Consider the following 23,117-nt stretch of genomic DNA (forward strand, 5'->3'; position numbering starts at 1 on the left):
CTTTCTGTCTCTTTCTTTCTTTCTTTCTTTTTCTTTCTTTCTTTTTCTTTCTTTCTTTCTCTTTCTTCCTTTCTTCCTTTCCTTCTTTCCTTCTTTCCTTTTCTTCTTTTCTTTTCTTTCTTTCTTTCTTTCTTTCTTTCTTTCTTTCTTTCTTTCTTTCTTTCTTTCTTTCTTTCTTTCTTTCTTTCTTTCTTTTTCTGTCTTTCTTCACATTTCCACAGGCCAACAGCCACAGTGCTGGCTTTCCCACCAGCCAGGACTCCTGAAAACTCCCTAGGTTTCTTCTGACGGACTTCCTGGCAACAACGCATGGGCCTCTGATGCACATGTGCTACTCTGAGCTTTTGAAAAGCTCTGTTTTCCCACAACTGTTCATTTGCCATTGGGATGATAGCATCCATGCTTTCTTTTTATTTTGGTATAAAGTTATGTCTCACACTATTTTATGGAGGGTGTTTCAGCCATCTATTGCTACATAGCAAACCACCCCAAAAAGTCAGTGGCTTAAAACAACAATAATGCATTGTTTGTCATGATCCTGTGGGTTGACCAGGCAGTTCTGTTCGTAACTGGAGTCCCTTATGCGGTTGCATTCAGCTGAAAAATTGGCTCAGGGATGGGCTCCAATGGGATGCTGGGATGACCAGCCTCTTTCTGCATGTGGTCTTAGGATCTCTCTCCAAGAAGACTAGCCCGCTCTTCTCTTCTTGCATGGCATCTGCATTCCACAGGGCAAGCCCCAGTGTGCAAGGGCTTACCAAGCCTCTGCCTACAGCACATTTGCCAATGTCCCATTGCCCAAGGCCAGTCACTTGGCCAAGCCCAGAGTCGGTGTGGGTCAGGGAAGGATTGCAAAAGGTCATCAATACGGGAAGGTATGACTCACTGAAGACCATCCCAGAGGGAGGAAAAGATAAGTATTTGATTACAGTGATTTAGTCTAGAAGTAAAACCATTAAATATGAACACCGGATGATTGGACCTATTAAGGGCCTCATATTAATATTAATAATAACTTACACATATTGATATGATAATATGCTGGGCACAGGATGAAACTTCATATCTATGATTTACTTACCCCTCCGACCAACTATAGGAGATTAGGACCATTGTTAACCTTCATTTTCTAGATGAGAGAACCAAAGCCCAGGGGTAGAAGTAAACAGCCAAAGTGGGGTTCAGATTACAGACCAGTGAGTACACCTAGAAATTCCATGCCCTTAATACCCATGTTATCAGACTCCTAAGCAGAATGGCATAGAGATCCCCACTGTAGTGAAAGTGGCATGGCTTTAAAAATTCAGCTTTAACATTCCATTGAAGCCAATCAGCTTGATCCCCAAACCAGGAAGTCGGACTGAGCTCCCACAAACACAAAGCTATCTGCTTTGGCAGATGTCTTTCCTCCTCGGCCAACTCACCTGGACTTCTGAGTCAGTGGCGGACACCTAGGTACACAGCAGTTCCCACTCCCATGTAGGACAGGGCACAACCTGGTCAGATACCCAGTTTCAGGCCTGACAATGGGCCCCTCCAAAGAAGAGGCAGAATAGCACGGGAGAGAGAGCACAGCAGGGTCAGACCAGCCAGTGGTGAGTTGGCGGAAGATTCAATTACATAGAGCTTACAGTGTGCTCAACACAGCCTCTGGTGCATAAATAAATGGTAACTATTATCATTAAGATTATGGTTAGGGGAAGATTAAATTACCTAAAGCTTACAAAGTGCTCAACACAGTCCCTGGTGCATAAATAAATGTTAACTATTATCATGAAGATTATGACGAAGTGGTTTGCAGCACTGCTTTGGAAACTCTGCCACTTTCTTGTAACTCATCACACACCCTGAAAGAAGCACATAGAGGATTCTACCATCTCTGTGAAGGACACCATTGCCAGCTTTAAGGACTGTCAGCACAACCATGCAGACTATACACTGGCTTACATATAAGAAATCATCAAAAAAACAACAAGATTTTCAATAAGCTACTTAGCCTTAAAAAAAGTGATTCTCAAAAGTATGCAACCATGTTCCCCAAAGTCACAAATTACATCCTGTCAGTAGGTACAAATGTCAGCTCAACCTCTGCACTGAGGGTAACCAGATTGCATGGGTAAAGAATCACAGTGAATTGGGTTCCTTTTAGTCCTAATATTTTACTTAATTTTGTGTATTTTTGCTAAAAGAGAAAAAATTCAAAAACAAGTATTAAGAGTCAAGTGTTTAGGCCGGGCACGGTGGCTCAAGCCTGTAATCCCAGCACTTTGGGAGGCCGAGACAGGCGGATCACGAGGTCAGGAGATCGAGACCAGCCTGGCTAACACGGTGAAACCCCGTCTCTACTAAAAATACAAAAAACTAGCCGGGCGAGGTGGCGGGCGCCTGTAGTCCCAGCTATTTGGGAGGCTGAGGCAGGAGAATGGCGTAAACCTGGGAGGCAGAGCTTGTAGTGAGCTGAGATCTGGCCACTGCACTCCAGCCTGGGTGACAGAGAGAGACTCTGTCTCAAAAAAAAAAAAAAAAAAAAAAGAGTCAAGTGTTTAAAGAGGCGTGAACGTTTTGCAGATCTTTTTCACATATTTTGCAAGTTTGGCATTTTTCACATTGCTACAACCATACACAATCAAAGTGCGACAAACATGACAGTCCATTGGGTTAAGTTTACAGAGGTGTTTAGGGAAGTGTTTTATGTTACTGTCCTAGCTCAGGCTGCCATAACAAAATACTATAGAAAGAGTGGTTTAAACAACAGAAATTTTCTTCTTACTGTTTTGGAGGCTGGAAGTCGGAAATCAAGGTGCCAGCGTGGTTGGGTTCTGGTACTCTCTCTTCCTGGTGTGCAGAGACATAGACGCCTTCTTGTTGTCTCCTCACAGTAGAGAGAGCGCAAGCTCTCCGGTCTCTTCCTCTTCTTATAAGGGCACTAATTCCATCATGTGGGCTCCTTCCTAACGACTTCCTCTAAACCTAATTACCTTCAAAAGGCCCCACCTTCCAATACCATCGCATCCAGGTTAGGACTTCAACATCTGAACTTTGGGGAAACATATTCTACCCTTAACACAAATTCTTCCAGTTTCCTTAAACACAATCACAACCAAAAGAAAACCATAACAGATATGAAACCAAAATAATGCCCACAAATCAGCTGTTCGATTCTCTATTGCTTTTAGATATCAGGGTCCTAAAAAGAGGAAAATATGGCTAAGGAAGAGATGAAATGGGCAGCTGAAGGACCCATTAGGTCTCCTTTCTCCAAAAGATAAAAATTACCGTCTTGCTAATAAAGTTTGTGTTGAGGGATTTTGCTTTCACTTATATTCTCCTTGAACAAATAATGAAAGCAACAGAGACATCCCGGAACAGTAGGAAAATTAGGAGCTGTGAGTCATCCAAAATTGAATGTGAATTCTATGCTTTCACTTTCTAGTTTAATGACCTTGGGTGAATCCCTTTTAATCTCTTTAAGCCTTTCCCCCTCATCCGCAAAAAGGAAAATCAAAATTTCTTCATTAAGAACTATTGTAAGGATTACACGAGTGATTGTGTATGGAAATGCTTGGTGTACCATTTGGCACAGATGAGACATTTGTTAAACGTTCCTTTGTTCTGCCTGCCTGATGGGCTTTTCTTTTGTTAAAACCAATTACCTTCCAACCAGCACTGCATTAGGAAAAAAGTTCTCATTGAAGGCCCCAATCATTGGTAAACATAAGCTTTTATCTAAAAGCTCTATATGAAGAAATTAAATTCTTAACAAATGTTAACAGTGTAATTAACAATTGTTTTTCAGACACAGGGCAGGTGAACAAGTCATGCTTTTCACATTCAATATATACCCCCATGCTCTCAGAATGAATCATTAGTTTTACACCTACATGCAAAACCAGGAACTGGACTAAAGCCAACTGATATTTTTCAGGAGTACAACAGTTGCTTCTAAAGGCACACCATAGTACATTTGCCATCAAAACGCCATCGTGGGCTTAATCCATCCTCTAGTAAAAGGTACAAGGTACAGACTGGTCACCCTTTCCCTCAGTTTTCCTGCTAGGTAGGTGTCAATCCGGTCATTACAACACAGAACTATTCACAATGCTCTCATTTACAAATAAATAAACTGCTGCTCCATGGACTAGAAGCCACTTCTGATCCTCAGTTCACTATGCAGTTTATCGTATCACTAAGTCCCTTCTGCGAGCAGCCTTGAATTCTTTCTGTCAATTCAGGACAGGGGAAGGAACAGTATGAAATAGTATTGTCGATATTGTGGATTGGCACTCAACATCCATTTCTCCCTTCTTGTCGTGAAGTGTTTTACCAAACTGCCAGTTATCATCCATTAGTCCATCATGAAACCAACTTAGTGGGTCAAGACCAGCATTTCTTAAAGGAGTGAAATAGCATAGAATAGCATAGCACTCCTCAGCATAGACTAGAATCAAAACCATCAGGGAGTCTCACACTGTCTTGTGAATCTTTTGTTTCAGGTAGACGTGTATGTGACTGTATGGATGTGTGAGGAAAATGAATTCTACAGTAGAATATGTCAGAACGTTTGGAAAACACTCTTGCAGCATGCCTTTCTGTACCTCCATCATTGGGAAGCTGAATGTTAAGATTCCAGGAATCCCTTGAGAAAGGATTCCAGATGTGATTTGGATTTAGCCATTCGATGCCTAAGTGTGAGACGTGGATGCTGGCAGTGGTCACACCTCTACTGCCACAGCTATTTCTGATGGATGCTCTTGATCTTCTGTGGCATCATTAGCAGAGGATGCAGAATATGGTCACTAGGTTTATGATTCCTGAGAGGCAGTGTAAAAGGCACACATTTTATGGTCCAGATAGCAGCAGGTGCAGTAGGGTTCTAGAATTAGCAGTAGGAGGGAAGGCACCCTGAAAGTGGTGGCTTCAGGATTAGGGTCATATCAATGTAATTCTGCATCTACCTAGACATAGCAGCAGCAGCTGTCTTGGTGGTTTAGTTCTGTGGTGGGCCTTTGGGAATTTCTATGGAAATCAATCTCAAGTTCATTTCTTCAGCCCTCACATGATTCTGTAAGCCACCTAGTACCCTATAATAAATCCCTTCTTAGGCCAGGTGAAATGGCTCATGCCTGTAATCCTGGCACTTTGGGAGGCTGAGGCAGGTGGGTCATCCGAGGTCAGCAGATTGAGACCAGCCTGACTAACATGGTGAAACCCTGTCTCTACTAAAAGTACAAAATTATCCAGGCATAGTGGTGTATGCCAGTAATCACAGCTACTTGGGAGGCTGAGGCAGGAGAATCACTTGAACCCAGAAGGTGGAGGCTGCAGTGAACCGCGATCGTGCCATTGCACTCCAGCCTGGGCAACAAGAGCGAAACTCCGTCTCAAAAAAAATTAAAAATAAAAATAAATAAATCCCTTATTGCTTAAGCTACTAGGAGTAGCACCTATTCTGGTACCGTACCCTGTTGCAATTAACAGGAAAGAAAAAACTGAATATTTTTCTGGTACTCAACATTATACTTGAGCTCAGTTATACATTTCTATTGGATAATTCTAAAAAGAAGCTGAAAACTGAACACAGATATTTTGGGGTTTGTTTTGTTGTGTTTGGTTTTTGTGACTCCTCTAGCACCAAGTGATCAAAAAATACTTATGACTGACAGATTGATAAAACCATATGACGGAAGTCACAAAAATGGCTGAGAAGTTGCTGTGGAGTAGAGAGAGGGATGTCTTTAAGATGAGAGAGATTTGAACATATTTAAATGCTGATGGAAATCACCAGTTGCAGGGAGAAGGAATGAATCTGTTGTAGGTCTTCTGGAAGACTCTGAGATGGAAATTTGGATGCAGAAGTGTAGTTGAATTGCACACTCAGGAGCTAAACCTGCAAGAAAGTAAGAGCAGGATGGGTAGACGGAGTGGCTGCCCTGACATGCAGTTGCAACAGAGGCCTGCACCAATCTTATGAGAAAGGAGGGGTTAGGAAGCTGAGATGACCCTTCAGAGTGGTCCTGCATGGAGGGAAAAGGGCCAGGTCTGTGTACCCCTTCACTGGCTAGCCACTGGATGAGAGTTGCCCTTGGAAAGGGTCTGCGACCCAGGATGAGATAGCGCCCTTCATCCAAGGGCAAGACCTTGGAAGGGACCCAGGTGTGGTTTGTCAGAGCCATTTGCTCTGGGCAGCTGGAGAACAAGTGCTTCAGTCCCACAGAAGGACTAGGGTACACCACGGCATCTGCTGCTGAGCCCAGACAAGCATTCCTCTTTATCATGTGCTTATAGCTTCCTAAATGCCTTGGGAAGACATTCACAGTCCTACAGGAAAACTGGAAAGGTGTATTCTGAGTATGTAAATGACTTTCAGCATGATAGCAACAACAAAACCCCTCTTCCACTTAGCAATAGTCCAGCTACGCGTGATTTTCTAATAAAATGTAGTGAGTCTGGAGCCAGAGAGCATGAGTCCAGGCTTTGTCCCTATTTTCAATTTCCAGATCAACAGTGGATGCAATCTCTCCGTTTATATTTATTGGTCATTACCACTTGAGTAGTGGCATTTTTTTATACTACCTCTTCCCTACTTTCTGCTAGGTCAAGAATTAACCACAAGATTAACCAAGGGATTGCAGGGAAAATAGCTTTGTGAAATGGAAAGTTCATGGGACCAGGAGTTAGGAAACCTGGAGCCTATTCTCAGTTCAGCTAATTCATTCTCTCTCTCTCTCTCTCTCTCTTTCTCTCTCTCTCTCTCTCTTTTTCTTTCTTTATTTCATAGGAGTAACCATGCCTGCCCTATCAGAATCATTGTGGAGATCAAAAAAATAATGTATGTGAAAACATTGTAGTAAGAGTTATAATACATCTGTAAGCTATTATCATTATTAGTCACCTGCCCCCTTTATAATTACATAAATTATGCATCGAGAATCCATTCAAATCTCTATACAGATAATGGTTAAAAGTTCTGGTCCATAAAGAGAGGAGGATCCAATCCACCAATTCAAACCCCATTCCATCAACTGATTGATTCAGTCAGACATTCACCAAATGCTCACCAACTATGGGCCAAGCACTAGACATATGATGAACAAGCCTACGGGAGGCAGCACGGCTCGGTGTGAATCATGTGAACGTTGAAGTAACACAGCGTAGATTTCTATTTTAGCTTAGATAGCTGTAACCTTCATTTCTCCAAGTCTCAAGGTTTCTTTGTCCACAAACGAGATGCTACTATGAGAAGTTGTTGTAAATGAGTGTTGGTCTAGCTACACACAAGATGCCATGGAAACCCCCAGTTGGGTTACCTACCCCAGCCTTAGGATATCAGAGAAAACCCTCTTGTGCCTTCAAACTGAGTCTCTTGTGTTATCACTCAGCTTCCATTTATAAGTGACAACATGAGTGTTTAGTTTTCTGTTTCTGTGTTAGTTTGCTGAGGACGACAGCTTCCAGCTCCACCCGTGTCCCTGCAAAGGACATGATCTCACTCCTTTTTATGGCTGCATAGTATTCCATGGTGTATATGTACCACATTTTCTTTATTTATCCAGTTTTTCACTGATGGGCATTTGGGTTGATACCATGTCTTTGAAGATAAGCACTTTAAAAGTAACAAAGATTTGCTCACAAAAATGAGAACACTGGAGGAACGAAGACAAAAGCCAGGTTGAACAGATGATGGCATGAGTAAAAGGTAAGACCAGAAAGACAGCATATATAGGACACTTCCAAGGGGCTCAAGTGGGGAGAAGAAGATGGAGGTAGGGCTCGGAGGAGAAGTTGCTGTGGAGTAGAGAGAGGGATGTCTTTAAGATGAGAGAGATTTGAACATATTTAAATGCTGATGGAAATAAGTCATTTATGAAGATGAGGTTGACAACACTCGAAAGAGAGGAAACAATTGATGGGGCTAAGTTGCTGACGATGCAAGTGCCCAGGTAGAGAAAATAGCTGAGACAGGGAGAGCAAGGAGGTAAGGGGGGTGTGGACACATGTAAGGCTGTATTAGGATGTGATATTGAAGATGTTTCCTATAATGGCTTCTATTTGCTGGGTGAAATAGGAGATGAGATTGTCTGCTGAGGGTGAAGAGGGAAGGCATAGGATAAGAGCCTCAAAGGAAAAAGGCATATTTGCAAAAATCATTTTGGAAAATGACAGAGACATGTAACAGGGAAAACAGTGCAGCTTTACCAGTTACAACAGGAGGCTCAGATGAGATCAAAAACCATGAAATTTGGGATGCCACTTAGCTGTGATTTCATGTGATTTTCTCCAGCTTCATTCAGTGGCGCAGGAAAAGCAACAGAAACATTGGCAGTTGGGAGTAATTCAAAGTCGAGGACAGAAGGGCAAGGGAACAGGGAGTTAAAGGTGTTAGGAAGAGAATGATTGAAGAAATGAACGTTAATATCTAGGCTGGCTCCAGATGGAATGAGGATGGGCAAGACTGGGAGGGAGAAAATAGGAGGACCAGGGAAACGCAATGGCTCAATGGCTCAAAGGCACAAAGCACAGCTATTTGGGAGTAAGAGATAAAGGTTTGGGATAAGAGGTTGTGGAGCTTTTTAATTATGATTTCAGAGGTGCATAAGTTCTAGGTATTAGACAGTCCTGACAGGCCACGTGTCACAGAAGTGTGTGTGTATGTGTGTGCGTGCGCGTGTGTCTGACCAGCTGCCCTTCCTTTGGGGAACTTTCCCTCTGTCATTATATGTGGTCCTGGTTGAACAGGTAATCCTAGAGCGTCACCCGACCCCAACCTCACTAACAGTGGTTGGCATGGGATGCAGGCTGGTGAGTGAGTTCATCCACCTGGCTACAGTGATTGGTTCAAGGATAGGTATATGACCTGGAAGAGATGATCAGGCTCTCCAGTAATATTTTTTGCATGGACACTTGGAGACAAGGGGTATCTCTTTTTCTCGGCTCGTGAGGGGTGTTTTCAGTTTTGTTTGTTTGTTTGTTTTGTTCTGATTTTTGCCCAGAATGGTCTCGAACTCCTGAGCTCAAGCATTCCACCCTTCTCAGCCTTCCAAAGTGCTGAGATTACAGGCGTGAGCCACGTGACCACATCAGTTGTAAAAATCATGCAACTGCTTGTGATTATCTCTTCTGGTAGCATAGAGGAACCTATATGTGGAAGGAAAAAGTCCAACATGCAAAGACAAGCAAAATCAAATCAACATGAGAGATGGATAGAAGCAGAAAGAATCCAGACACCAATTCTGAATCCCTGGATCTAACCAAGCTGAAGTTAGTCTATCCCTGAATCTTTCAAGCAAGCCCCCAAAATTCTCCTTTCAGTTTAAGGTAATCTAAATTGGATTACTATAAGCTGCAATCTAGGATGTGAGTGACTGAAACAAAAGGAGATAAAAGTATAAGCACTGAGAAGGCCAAGGAACTAAAGACATAGGCCGGGTATGGTGGCTCATGTCTGTAATTCCAGCACTTTGGGAGGCCAAGGCAGGTGAATCACAAAGTCAAGAGATCGAGACCATCCTGGCCAACATGGCAAAACTCCATCTCTACTAAAAATACAAAAATTAGCCAGGCATGGTGGCACGTGCCTACAGTCCCAGCTGCTGGGGAGGCTGAGGCAGGAGAATCAATTGAACCCAGGAGGAGGAGGTTGCAGTGAGCCGAGATCACGCCACTGCACTCCAGTCTGGTGACAGACTGAGACTCGGTCTCAAAAAAAATAAAATGAAAAGATATGATGCTGCATGAGTTGGCCTTACAGGCATTAAAGCTACCCAAGATGAAGGCAGCACCCAGTGGGAGTAGTGAAGACACTTATGAACCACTTGCAAAAGTCTTAAGCAGGGAGAATAGATAGGTTTTTAGTAGGTAACCCCAAAGAGGTCTAGAAGAAAGTTATCTGTCTGTCAGCTAGCAGGAGCCTCAAATGAACCATGCTTTTATACAAAGGCAGAGGAATACGGTATGGAAGCACATAGCGGAAAGAGAAGCATACAGACCCCACTTGCTAATGAGAGGCGAAGTGAAGTGGATAAAATCACTACTGCATATGTCCAATAATGTGGATAAAATCACTACTGCATCAACTGGGTGAGACTTTCCAAGCCAAAGGCTGCATAGCCATGAAATGCTTCCCCAGTGAAAATGAGACTCCAATTCTGAGTCGTAAGTATTATCACAGTATCAGTAAAGTAGACTTCTTTAACAGCTCCAGCCTGCCACCCCTGAGCCTTGAATCAATTGCTGTTCATCTGTAAAATAGACCATAAGGTATTTTGGTGATAAGGTAAAACTGGAGATTTCAGATGGGTCAAGCTTAAATTGTTTTCCCTAATTGAGATAGTTTTATGCATCTATTTACATGTCACAGACAGTGACCAGAATAATCACCTCAGTAGCAAATATCACTGTCACTCAAGTGTATTTGATAGAAGAGTTAGTATTAAATATTTTAAAGCCTTATGTAAAAAGCATATCAAACTAGTGTATTTTATTGGACAACATAAAATATACATGGATATTATAGAAGAACAAAATCTAACCTAAAAATTCAAAGCTGGCCTGCCAACTCTGGAATGATTGCCACAAAGGGAAACCCAACAACCAATTGGCATTTTAACAAAGAAGCAAATGGCTTTATTAAAAGATTTTCAATTTGTCCAAATGAAAAGCAATGTGTATATGAACTGTATACATGTACAGAATTTATTTTTCCCATTTCATATACCCTTTTCACTAGAAGTCCCTAAAGATCATATACAAACATATTTCATATTTCTATGTATCTTAAAGATCACTGTAGATCACTTAAAGATCACTAGAGTTACACAGTGGAAATATTATATAAACATGTATTTGGACAAATGGAATGTAATTTCATGTAATAAACAGAAAGTACAGTACTAACCACTATGGATCATTTTTAGTCTCTTACATAAATCCTGATATATGATTAATGATACTAAATCAAAAATGAAAAAAATATATTTCATGTTTTGAAAATATTATTTAAAATATCTTTGAATAGTGTAGAAAATAAATTTCCCAAGAAAATCAAATTTATTAAAGATTATATTTGGAAAATGAAAACAAAGGGAAAGGACAAAAACAATCTCCACTCTCATACACCCACATCCACCCATAACTGCATTTATGGGTGCATGATTCAGGGTGGAGCAGAGCCACTCAAGCTCTGAGAGCCTCCAGAGACCCAGTGAAGTCACTTCCTCCACTCAAGGTGATTTTGGATCCAAAATAGCAGCCACGACTACATCTTTGGAGCATGTGAAAAGGGGTTGGTGGGGAAAACTGCCTGTCCTGCCTCTGGCCAGCCTAGCGACCTCAGTCAGGGCTGCGCAGATATGTTTACTCACATGCAAAATGCTACTCATACTGTCCGTGCACATAAAGGAGAAAGCCGGGCAGGGATGTCCGCTCCACAAGCAAAGCCTGGTCACTATCCCTCTATGTGGTCTGTCATCCAACCAGTAGGTGTCAAATTCATTTCTTTCTTTTAGATTTTTCCTTTTCTTTCTTTTATCTTTTTTTTTTTTTTTTGAATCATCCATTCTACATTTATTGGCAGTTTTCCTAAAAGAAGTTCTTCACTATTTTTTCCCATTTTATCACTTATTTTCTGTAGCACTGTGGATTCTCAGATTTTTGGTTATTTAAAGTATAACAATCAGTGCATTTGTCAAGCTTAAAAAATTAAAAATATTTTAATACAATCTAGGACTGAGTCCGCATTCAAATTTTTACAATTATTGCAAGAATATTTTATGCTCTTTTAAAATTCAAACCAAGATCCAATCTAGTTTCAGCCCTTGCAATTGATTGTTTCAACTCTTTAATTTCTTTTAGTCTAGAAGAAAGAAGCCAATAATTTGCTTATTATGACTTTGACTTTTTTTGTTTTGTTTTTTGAGAGAAGGTCTCTCTCTCTCTCTCTTGCCCAGGCTGGAGTGCAGTGGCACGATCTCGGCTCATTGAAACCTCCGCCTTCTGGGTTCAAGCAATTCTCATGTCCCGGCCTCTTGAGTAGCTGGCATTACAGGCACACGCCACTATACCGAGCTTATTTTTGTATTTTTTGTAGAGATGGGGTTTTGCCATGTTGACCAGGCTGACTTTGACTTTTTGATGACTCACAAACGGTTGGCTGTATATTTTTCATTTTCTCCTAATGTTTGGGTGCACCAGATCTATTTTTTCCCCTTTCCTTTAATTTCATGCTAGAGCTTCTTTTAAGGTCAATAAAAAAAAAATACATTTTATATGATAGAAATAAGATAAATTGTCCAAAAGAGTAACACATTTTTCTCAGTGAAGAATATGATTCCCTGAAAAACTTGTAAAATAGAAATTTAAATGGAAAACAGAAAGTGACGGGAATTCATAATAAAATCCTGATCTTAAAAAGGTACCATTGCTGTGGGTGTATTGGATATATTGGTGAATAAGACTGTATAGGATTTCTTCATCTTATAAGGTTGGGCTCACAATAAAGCTTTCCACTTTAAAGGACTGAGATCGGCCCTGCTGAAACATTAACAATTACCACCAGATGTAATCTGGCAGCAACAGTTAGAACAGGCAAGTTTCTTACAGGACCTGAGACCTATGTAAGTTTGATCCAAATGAATTAGGTATATTGCTTTTGCTTTTTTGAAGAAATCACATAGTTTACACCTGTAAATCTGTCATTTATGCACATTAACCCTTTTTTTTTTTTTTTTTTTTTTTTGAGATGTAGTCTCACTCTGTTGCCCAGGCTGGAGTGCAATGGCACAATCTTGGCTCACTGCAGCCTCCGTCTCCTGGGTTCAAGTGCTTTTCCTGCTGAGTAGCTTGGATTACAGGCGCGCACCACCACACCTGACTAATTTTTTGTATTTTTAGTAGAAACAGGGTCTTACCATCTTGGCCAGGCTGGTCTCAAACTTCTGACCTCAAATGATATGCCCTCCTTGGCCTCCCAAAGTGCTGGGATTACAGGCGTGAACCACCGTGCCCAGCCTAGATATTAACTCTTGATGGCAGGGGTATTTTTCTCCCTATATGCAAGCAATTCCCACCAGCATCATAGAGATTCAGGAAAAGCCGAGTCTGTGTAGCAGGAGAAGAGGCATGGTCTTTGAGGCCGGGCCAATGAGTTGCCATCCTGGTTCCACCACTACCCAACCTCAACCTTGGATAGGTAACTCCATGTCTGAGCCCCAGAAAGGTTGTAAAATAAAAATGTCACAGCTTCTCTACATGGTTATTATGAGAACTAAATTGGCCAGTAAAGCCCCTGACTTAAAATAGATACCCCCCAATGTTAATCTCCCACTCCCATTTCCCAATCTAACTCATGCAATCTGGTGGAATTCTTCTGGATCCTAAAATGCTAGTAAATGAAATCATAGGCGTTTTTAACGCTGAGCGTTTATCTAAAGCTGACACTTTTGAGATTGTTCTTGCAAGTGATGCATTCTCACTATATCATCAAAGCATAAAATATTCACAAACTGATCAAATCTCAAAGACATGAGGAATCTGCGAAATTGGGAATTGTGTCCCACATCTTATGGCCACCTCTCTCAAGAGACACAGTGTTCAATGAAGAAGTTGTAAACGGCCTTGTGGGTGCCTATCTTGCCCAGCAGTCACATCTTTGAGGCAGACACAGGTAAAAAAGTGGTGCTGATGTGAATGGATCAGTCTTTCAAGACACTTGACGATTTCGTAATCAGGAAGAGCAAGGCTGGTCAGGTTCAAGCCTAGCATCTGGGACACCACCTCCCTGAAGTCTGCCAGCTGCAATATCAAACAGAAACTCATTAACTGGGAGAACAAAATGTATCAACTACTGCTGAACCAAATGCAACAAACAAAACACCTGTAGAAAACCCAGGTTTGCATGAGGGAGGGAAATTATCTACCCTCTTCCTAGTTCTCTCACTTATAAAATACCAGATTCCAGATAAGTCCCACAGCTGCCAACCTTCAGAGATTTCACAATCACTTTTCTGATGAGCCAACTGATGTGGTATTGGCTACTAAGTCAAGAATCCAAGTTAAGTAACCATGAATGAGACCCAGACCTCACTAAGTCTTCATTTTCTCATCTTCAGGTTGGGATTAACCATACACCTACCTCGGAGGGCTGTTCTGAAATTCAGATAACATGAAATGGTGACTGTGTGTGCTCTGCATACTAGGAAGGACTAAACAAATGTTGGTGGGGTTGTGTCAATGGATGGTAAACATGCTTTGGGATTTTAGCTGGCTGATAACCTCTTACACTAAAAAAAAAAAAAAAAAGAACAAATAGCAAGAAAGTATAAGTTAATGAAAACAGGAGGACTTCTAAATTACTATCAAGTCACATCACACAGATTGCCATTTCACAAGCCATATTCCATGGGACTACTCTGGGACTTCTATTTCTCCATTGAAAGAAAAGTAGGGGGCTGGGGACAATGGTTGAAATATGCCTCATACCCCTTCAAATTCTCATAGGCTGGTTTCTGTGGTTCCAGGTTAATGCAAAAGCAGATAAATCAGGGCATCTGGCCAACACCTCATTAAAGGCACCCTCCATGTTAGAAAAGGGATGATCCAACCTGAGTACAGTTACATCCAAGAGAATGCCACCCAAACAGTCCCATCCCAGGCTCATTTACTCTGTCACCTCCTTCCCTTGCAGAGTCCAATTTGGGAATGGTTTTAGTTGTTACAGTTTGAATTTTATGACACCTCAAAATTCTTATGTTGAAATCTAATGACCAATGTGAAGATATTAGGAGGTGGGGCCTTTGGTGGGTGATTAGATCATGAAGGTGGAGCCCTCATGAATAAGATTAGTGCCCTTATAAAAGAGGCCCCGGAGAGCTGCCTTGCTCCTTCCACCACGTGAGGACACAGCAAGAAGGGGCTGACTCTGAACCAGGAAGCTGTGCTCACCAGACACCTTGACCTTGGACTTCTCAGCCTCCAGAACTGTGAGAAAGAGATTTCTGTTATTTATAACCTACCCAGTAGATAGTACTTTGTTACAGCAGCCTGAAAGGACTAAGCTACCAACCTAGTCTCCCTGATGAAAAAGTTTCTCTCAGACTTCCACCCTTTCCAATGCAGCCAAAGCTTTTCATTCCGAAGAAGTTTCCTTTCTGAGAACACTCATTGTGTCGTCTGGCTTTCCCCATCTCTGCCTGACACATGAACCAAAACAGAGGCAGCCAAAGCGGGGGGAAGAAACCTAGGATCAGAGTCCACTCTATGCCCTTTTGAGCTTCAAAAGGAGAAACAGACAAAAGCCAAAAGCAATGGAGGTCAAGCTGCCCGGTACATGTTTCTTTATGCCTGACCTCCTGATGGACTCACTAGATAAAATGCTCCTCCTTGTAGCCAGCAAGCAAATGAGTACTTTTTTATGGCTTACATCTGTGCCTGGTCGGCCATCAAGTCTGGGTGCCACTGTGTGAGATTTGTGGCTGTTTCCTGCGACTGATCTCTGCTACAGATAAGGCTTGCCTCCTGAGGCCGAAGCCCTGGTTAACGTTAAGAGCTCTGTGATGATGCAAACTTCAGAGGTGATCACCTAACATAACAGAAACCTCCCCAGAACCAGAATCTGTTTTTTCACCGAAACCCTTCCGCTGCTTGACTAAGAATGTCTTTTCCTTTCCTACAATTTGTGCCATGAAAATGTGAACAATTTTTCTTAGCGGGGTGAATCATAATGGTTACTTGAATGCCAAAAGATGCTGGAGGGGCAGGTGGATATGTTGAAAAGATATAGGAAGCTTTGTAAATTGCTTTTGAATAAATATGTGACTAGCTCTCGCTTCGGGAGCACATGTGTTAACATTGGAACAATACAGAGAAGATTAGCACAGCCCTCATGAAATGATGAAATACAAATTCATGAAACAGTCCATAGTTTTTAAAAAAGAAATGCATGAATAATTATTAATATCCAGCTCTTGAATTGTCCTGTCATTTCCTAAACAAGGTTTCATCACCAGATTTAGACCCACCTGCTTTTCTCTCTTTTCTGCTTCTTCCAAAGATTTTCTTAGTGTCTTCATTTCACTGGTTACCACTTCTATCATGTTTCTGGCCCTTTCTTTATTCTCCTTAGCCTCATGTTCTGTGGTATCCAGTTCTGACTTGACAGACATGAGCTTTTTCTCAGCTTCCTCCTTCATCTTCTCCAGCTGGTCTCTGGATTTGTTTAGATCTTCAATGGCTTTAGTCTGTTCCAAAGTTTTAATCTAGGAAGTCAAGAGAATGCTGATAACTCCTTTTGTATTTATTTAGGAAAACTGTATAAACATGACATATCAGAAGTCAATGGAATTCGCTTCATACCTTTTTTATGAATAAAGAATGGAGTTCATCTCAAACAGTTACAGATTTTGCTAAGCCTATGTGCTGGACAAACATGTCTTAAGACAGTTACAGCTAAAACCAACATATTAGAGTACACTTATTTGAAAAATCAATGAGATAAAACTGTAGACAGCATAATTCTGGGGTCAGATTTTAAAATTAAGCCTGCTGGTATGTGCACACACATTCTATGAGCTCCATAAGCAAAAGCAGCTTCAACTTTCTGCCCCGACCAACGGGACATTGCTGGTATATAAACATCAGGGAGAGCGAAATGTCCCCTCTTCTAATGCTCTATCCCGTGAGAGCCCCACCTCAAATCCACCTCAGGAAGTCTTCACAACTGCTGTGAGGAAAATATAGATGGGCAGTTTTTCAGAAGCATTTCTAACTTTACCAGTGAGTCTGGGAGGTGAACAGCTGCAACTGTGGGGAGGACTGGTGTCTTCCTCTGAGAAGCTGTCCAAAGATCTTCAAGCCAAAACACACAGTATGCTGGAGGGTGAGGCACATTCTCTGTGTTAGCTTATTATTTAAGATTAGGCCAGAGTTGCTTACAAAAAGAATTTAAGGCCAGGCGTGGTGGCTCATGCCTGTTATACCAGCACTTTGGGAGGCCGAGGCAGCCAGGTTACCTGAGGTCAGGAGTTCAAGATCAGCCTGGCCAATATGGTGAAACCCCGTCTCTGCTAAAAAAAAAAACACACAACACACACACACACACACACACACACACACACAAAAGTTAGCCAGGCATGGTGGCAGGCACCTGTAATCCCAGCTACTCAGGAGGTTGAAGCAGGAGAATTGCTTGAACCCAGGAGGCGGAGGTTGCAGTGAGTTAAGATTGTGCAATTGCACTCCAGCCTGGGCAACAGAGTGAGACTCGGTCTCAAAAAAAAAAAAAAAAGAATGAAATTCTGACACATAACAACATGGATGAGCCTTGAAAACACGCTAAGTGAAATAAGCCAGACACGAAAGGGCTAATATTGTATAATTCCACTTATATGAAGTACAGAGAATAGGCTAATTCATAGAAATTGTATGTAAGATAGAAGTCACCAGGGACTGGGGAAGAGGCGAAATGAGAGCTATTGTCTGATGGGCACAAAGTTTCAGTTTGAGACTATGGAAAGAGTTCTGGAAGTGGATAGTGATAATGGTTGTACAATATTGTAAAAGTACTTGAAACACCACTGAATTGTATACTTAGTAATGTTAAAGTGATATATATTATGTTATTTTTATTTTAGCACAATAAAAAAAGAATTTGAAGCAACTTCACACAGACACAAATTGTTTTGACTAATCATTAAAAACAATACAAATGAGCTACAATTTAGTATCCACTAGGTTGGCTAAAATAAAAAAGACAGACAATCACAAGTGTTAACAAGGATGTGAGGAAACTAGAACTCTCATACACTACTGGTGGGAATGTAAAATGGTGTGGCTACTGTGGAAAATAGTTTGCCAGTTTTTAAAATATTAAACATAGAATTACCGCATGACCCAGCAATTCCATTTCTAGGCATATGGGCAAGAGAACTGAAAATTTATGCCCACACACAAACTGTACACAAATGTTCATAGAAGCATTATTCATAATCACCAAAAAGTAGAAACAACCCAAATGCCATCAGCTGGTGAATGGAAGAACAAAATGTAGTATAGCCATACAATGGACTATCATTCAGCAGTAAAAAAGAATAGAGTACTGTGACATGCTAACACGTGGGTAAACCTTGAAAACATCATGCTAAGGGAAAGAAGCCAATTGGAAAAAAGAACACATATTCTATTATCTCATTTACATGAAAGATCCAGAAAAGGCCAGGGGCTAGTGGGAGGGCAGAATGGGGAGCAACCATTTATGGGTACAGGGTTTCTCTTGGAGGTGATGAAAATGTTCTGAAACATGATAGTGGTGCCATTTGCTATATGTACATATACTAAAAATCACTAAATTGTACATGTTTTTGAGACAGAGACTTGCTCTGTCACCCAGGCTAGAGTGCAGTGGCACAATCTCAGCTCACTGCAGCCTCTGCTTTCTGGTTTTGAGCAATTCTTGTGCCACAGCTTCCCCAGCAACTGGGATTACAGGTGTGCACTACCATGCCCAGCTAATTTTTGTATTTTTAGTAGAGACATGATTTTGCCATGCTGGCCAGGCTGGTCTTGAACCCCTGGCCTCAAGTGATCCTCTCACCTTAGCCTCCCAAACTGTTGGGAATACAGGTGTGAGCCACTGCACCCGGCCTAAATTGTACACTTTTAAAAAGGGAATTTTATGATATGTCAACTGTATCTTGATAAAGCTGTTATTTGAAAGTGCATTTACAAGGAAGCTCTTTAAAAGGATCAAAATAAACTAACTTGAAATAAATAAATAAACATATCAGTAAGGAATGAATAGACAAAGAGCAAACAAAGACCAGTACAGCTCTGAATTTAGTTCTGCGCTTCCTGACAATTGAGATAAAATGTTCAGGTATATTCTCAAAGAAAAAGCATTATTTCATGTTTTCGTTTCGTGGTTAAATCATTAAAAAAAAAAAAAGTAAGAAAGTAACAGAATAAAAGATACCAAATATTAAGTATTTGCTGTCTTCTTCCTTCCCTCCCAACCCTTCTTTCCTAAGAAGAAAAGATGTTTTATTGATGCCTCTACTTTTTTTTTTTTTTTGAGATGGAGTCTCCCTCTGTCGCCCAGGCTAGAGTGCAGTGCCATGATCTCCGCTCACTGCAAGCTCTGCCACCTCCCGGGTTAACGCCATTCTCCTGCCTCAGCCTCCCTAGAAGCTAGGACTACAGGCGCCCACCACCACGTCCGGCTAATTTTTGTATTTTCAGTAGAGACGGGGTTTTACCGTGTTCGCCAGGATGGCCTCGATCTCCTGACCTCAGGATCCACCCACCTCGGCCTCCCAAAGTGCTGGGATTACAGGCGTGAGCCACCAGGCCCGGCGCATCTACTTTTATCTAATTGCTTCTAGGGTAGAATTTGGATAAAGGGGGAGATTGTCAGGAAGGCAGCAAGCCAGGGAGGCTAAATTGACCTACATGGTAAAGAGCTGAGAGAGAAGTAGGGAGAAAGATGAAGAATTCTGTGCTAACTAGGCTGCGGGAAAGCCTTCTTGAAGAAACCTAGAATCATGCAAGAGGAAACTGTGAGAAGGCATTGGTGTTGTGCAGCAAGGTAATGAGAGAGAAAGGGGAATGAGAATGTTGCTGCCCCTGATGAATGAAATCTCTTTGTGTTTTTTTACTGATGATAATAAAACTAACAACTGTCATTTAGTTGCTCAACTCCTGATTATGTATTGCTAAAAGGCTTTGAGATGACTGTGACTTACATTGATGACATTTGGAGACTACTGTCACAGATTGAAATCTCTCCCTAGGGTTGGGCTTCGAGTGCATCTTCACTGTGGCTGAGTATCTGAATCATGGCACAAGTGAGCCTGTTCTATACTCTGAAGGCTCTCACTATCCCACTAGAAAGTCTGAGAAATGGGAACAACTGTTCTAAGATTAGGACATGATCTAGAGGAGATGTGACTGCTTGGGATATGGATATCCAGATGGAAAAAAAAATCAGATTTATTTATACCATTTTGTGTGACATCACTAAATTGAGGAATCTTGAGTCAAATACCTGCTGAACTCATAAACCAGAAACCAGTTTTGGCCAGGCGCAGTGGCTCACACCTCTAATCCCAGCAATTTGGGAGGCCGAGGCGGGTGGATCACGAGGTCAGGGGTTCGAGACCAGCCTGGCCAAGATAGTGAAACCCCGTCTCTACTAAAAATGCAAAAATTAGCCGGGCGTGGTGGCGGGCACCTGTAATCCCAGCTACTCTGGAGGCTGAGGCAGGAGAATCACTTGAACCCAGGAGGCGGAGGTTGCAGTGAGCAGAGACCACACCATTGCACTCCAGCCTGGGTGACAGAGTGACACTCCATCTCAAAAAAAAAAAAAAAAAAAAAAAAAAAAAAAAAACAGTTTTGACCTATTATAACCCATAGAACTTCTTAAGGCACAAAACTTCTTTTGCTATAGTCTGAATGTTTGCGTCCTCCTAAATTCATATGTTGAAATTCTAACCACCACAGTGATGATATTAAGAAGTGGGACCTCTTCTTAATATCAACTTAATATCTTCTTAATAACAACATGGGAAGGTGAGCAGGTTATGAAGACAGAGCCATCACGAATGGGATTAGTGCTCTTATAGAAGAGGCCCCAGAGAGCTGCCTCACCCCTTCCACCATGTAAAGACACAACAAGAAGGCATCACCTATGAACAAGGAAGCATGCTCTCCCCAGACATCAAATCTGCTGGCACCTTGATTTTTAGCTTCCCAGCCTCTAGAACTGTAAGAAATTTCTGTTGTGTATAAGCCACCCTGTTTATGGTATTTTGTTACAGCAGCCTTAATAGACTAAGATAACTTTCTTTCTTTTTTTTTTTTTCAGATGGGGTTTCACTCTTGTCACCCAGACTGGAGTGCAGTGGTGCAGTCTCAGCTCACTGCAACCTCTGCCTACTGGGTTCAAGAGATTCTCCTGACTCAGCCTCCAGAGTAGCTGGCACTACAGGCGCCCGCCACCACTCCCAGCTAATTTTTGTATTTTTAGTAAAGACGGGGTTTCACCATGTTGGCCAAGATGTTCTCAATCTCCTGACCTTGTGATCTGGCCGCCTCAACCTCCCAAAGCGCTGAGAGACTAAGACATCTTTCTAGACAGAGAGGAGGTCGATGGCAGACATTCTCAGACAGGTTTGTAGCTATTGACCTGGCTCCATCCAAAGGAGATTAAATCCCTTGGAAATTGGCAGCTTCTATGAAACTTACAATCAAGAAGGCATAAGAACAACTGCTGCAGCTTCAGAACTATGCAGAAAATAAAATGTCAACAGCTGGGAGAAAAAATTCTAAGTGAGCAACAGAGCCAATGAAACATATCACCAGTAGAGCAGACACCTGAGACAGGGAAATAGCACCCACTAAGTGCAGGTCTACAGGGGCCGACCTTGCAGACCATTTATGGATCCCAAGTTATCAAAACATTTATTTGATTACGAACTGCATAGTAAATACCAATACATCAGAGCATTGTCTCCATGGTAATGCCTACGTGTGCTGATTGTATTGTGGTCATGTAAAAGAATGCCCTTGTTCTTAAGTGATATGTGGGAAAATATTTGGGGGGTGAAGTGTCATGATGTTTGCTACTTACTCTCACATGCTTTTGCAAAAATAAAACATCTATCTCTCTCTCTCCAGGCAAAATACAGTAATCAGTAAAATATTAACAATCTATGTGAAGGGTAAAAGATTATCCATTATACTATTCCTGCCATTTTCTACAGATTAGAAAGTTTTCAAAACAATTGAATATTAGGCCGGGCGCGGTGGCTCAAGCCTGTAATCCCAGCACTTTTCACAAGGTCAGGAGATCGAGACCACAGTGAAACCCCGTTCTACTAAAAATACAAAAAAATTAGCCGGGCGCGGTGGCGGGCGCCTGTAGTCCTAGCTACTCAGGAGGCTGAGGCAGGAGAATGGCGTGAACCCAGGAGGCGGAGCTTGCAGTGAGCCGAGATCGCGCCACTGTACTCCAGCCTGGGCAACAGCGTGAGACTCCGTCTCAAAAAAAAAAAAAAAAAAAAAAAAAAAAAAAAAAAAAAAAAAAAACAATTGAATATTTTCAAAACAAGAAGTTGGGAAAGGGAAAGTATTGATCATGGATGCTACTAGTAGAATTTTTTAAATATATATATATATACACACACACACATATTTATAAGTTACATAAGCATATTGCTCAAAATAATATATTCTGTAGACCATTAAACATTTTACAAAATGGGGACATTACATTGATTAAGTAAATATCAATTTTTAAAACAAAGTGATCTCTCTTTAAAACAAAGAAATTCCTTTCACATACAAACTATCTCACTGCTACAAAGAAAATATGTGGCAAATGGTAAATTGCTGGGATTGGTATGTTGAATTTTAAACCTTGTATCTATAAAAGAACAGATACATTCAGCCTGTCTGTTCAGATTGGGAAAACATTTACAGTGGGCTATCTACCAAAGGTGATGGAACACAGCTTGGAGGTCTAGAAGCTCATGAATCAAGTCCTAATGAGAAGAATTTGTTGCCAAGAATCTCTAAAAAATATGAGACTTTATCAGAATCCTCAGGGCTGCCTGAATCTTTGTTCCCAGGAAGCAAGAACAAGTAATGCAGCTCTGAGCCAAGCCACCAGGGCAGAACAGGGAGCCAACAGTGGTGAAGAAAGCCTCAAACCCAACAACAGATTCCTGAGAGTGGAGTGGGACTAAGTTGGTTTCTTAATCTTCCTAAGGGAACTCCTCAGACCCAGCTCAGAGTTCAGCGAGAGACTGTGCCCCTAATTCTCTTCCAGTGGGACAGAACTGGTCATAAACAAGATTGATGTGCCGCTCAGACTCAAGCAAGGGCAGAGAAGGTTCCAAGTGTGCTTCGCTGTCATAAACACTGTATCTATTGTCTGCTTCCTTAAAGAAAAGAATTTTAAAATCCGGTGAACAATTATCTCATGTTATAAGGGCCAAAGGCCCAGAAAGGGAAGATGACTAAATTTAATTTTTGATGTGTTGGCTTCCTGAGAGGATCTAAATTCTCCAGCTGGAAGGTTTCAGGAAGCTGCACTGAAAACACCACCCAGTAGGAGCCAGGAAGTG

At 41.6% G+C, this 23,117-nt stretch overlaps 1 protein-coding gene and 1 non-coding gene across 2 annotated transcripts in view; one reads left to right on the plus strand and one right to left on the minus strand.

Moving 5' to 3' along the window:
- Positions 1-13,400: 13,400 nt before the first annotated feature.
- The window catches only part of CCDC170 (coiled-coil domain containing 170), a 90,840-nt gene continuing 81,123 nt past the window's right edge, over positions 13,401-23,117 (minus strand). Inside the window, exons 10-11 of the mRNA XM_050788865.1 lie at positions 16,014-16,250; positions 13,401-13,788 (exon numbers count right to left, since the gene is read on the minus strand). Of these exons, the coding sequence (XP_050644822.1) occupies positions 13,588-13,788; positions 16,014-16,250 (438 nt within the window). The 3' untranslated portion in view covers positions 13,401-13,587. The remainder of the gene's footprint in view (positions 13,789-16,013; positions 16,251-23,117) is intronic.
- Positions 15,814-15,920, plus strand: LOC126954005 (U6 spliceosomal RNA). Its single transcript, XR_007725469.1, has one exon. It is a non-coding gene; the product is annotated as a U6 spliceosomal RNA (small nuclear RNA).

The sequence above is a fragment of the Macaca thibetana genome, chromosome 4 (assembly GCF_024542745.1).
Source record: "Macaca thibetana thibetana isolate TM-01 chromosome 4, ASM2454274v1, whole genome shotgun sequence".
In the NCBI taxonomy this organism is placed as follows: domain Eukaryota; kingdom Metazoa; phylum Chordata; class Mammalia; order Primates; family Cercopithecidae; genus Macaca; species Macaca thibetana.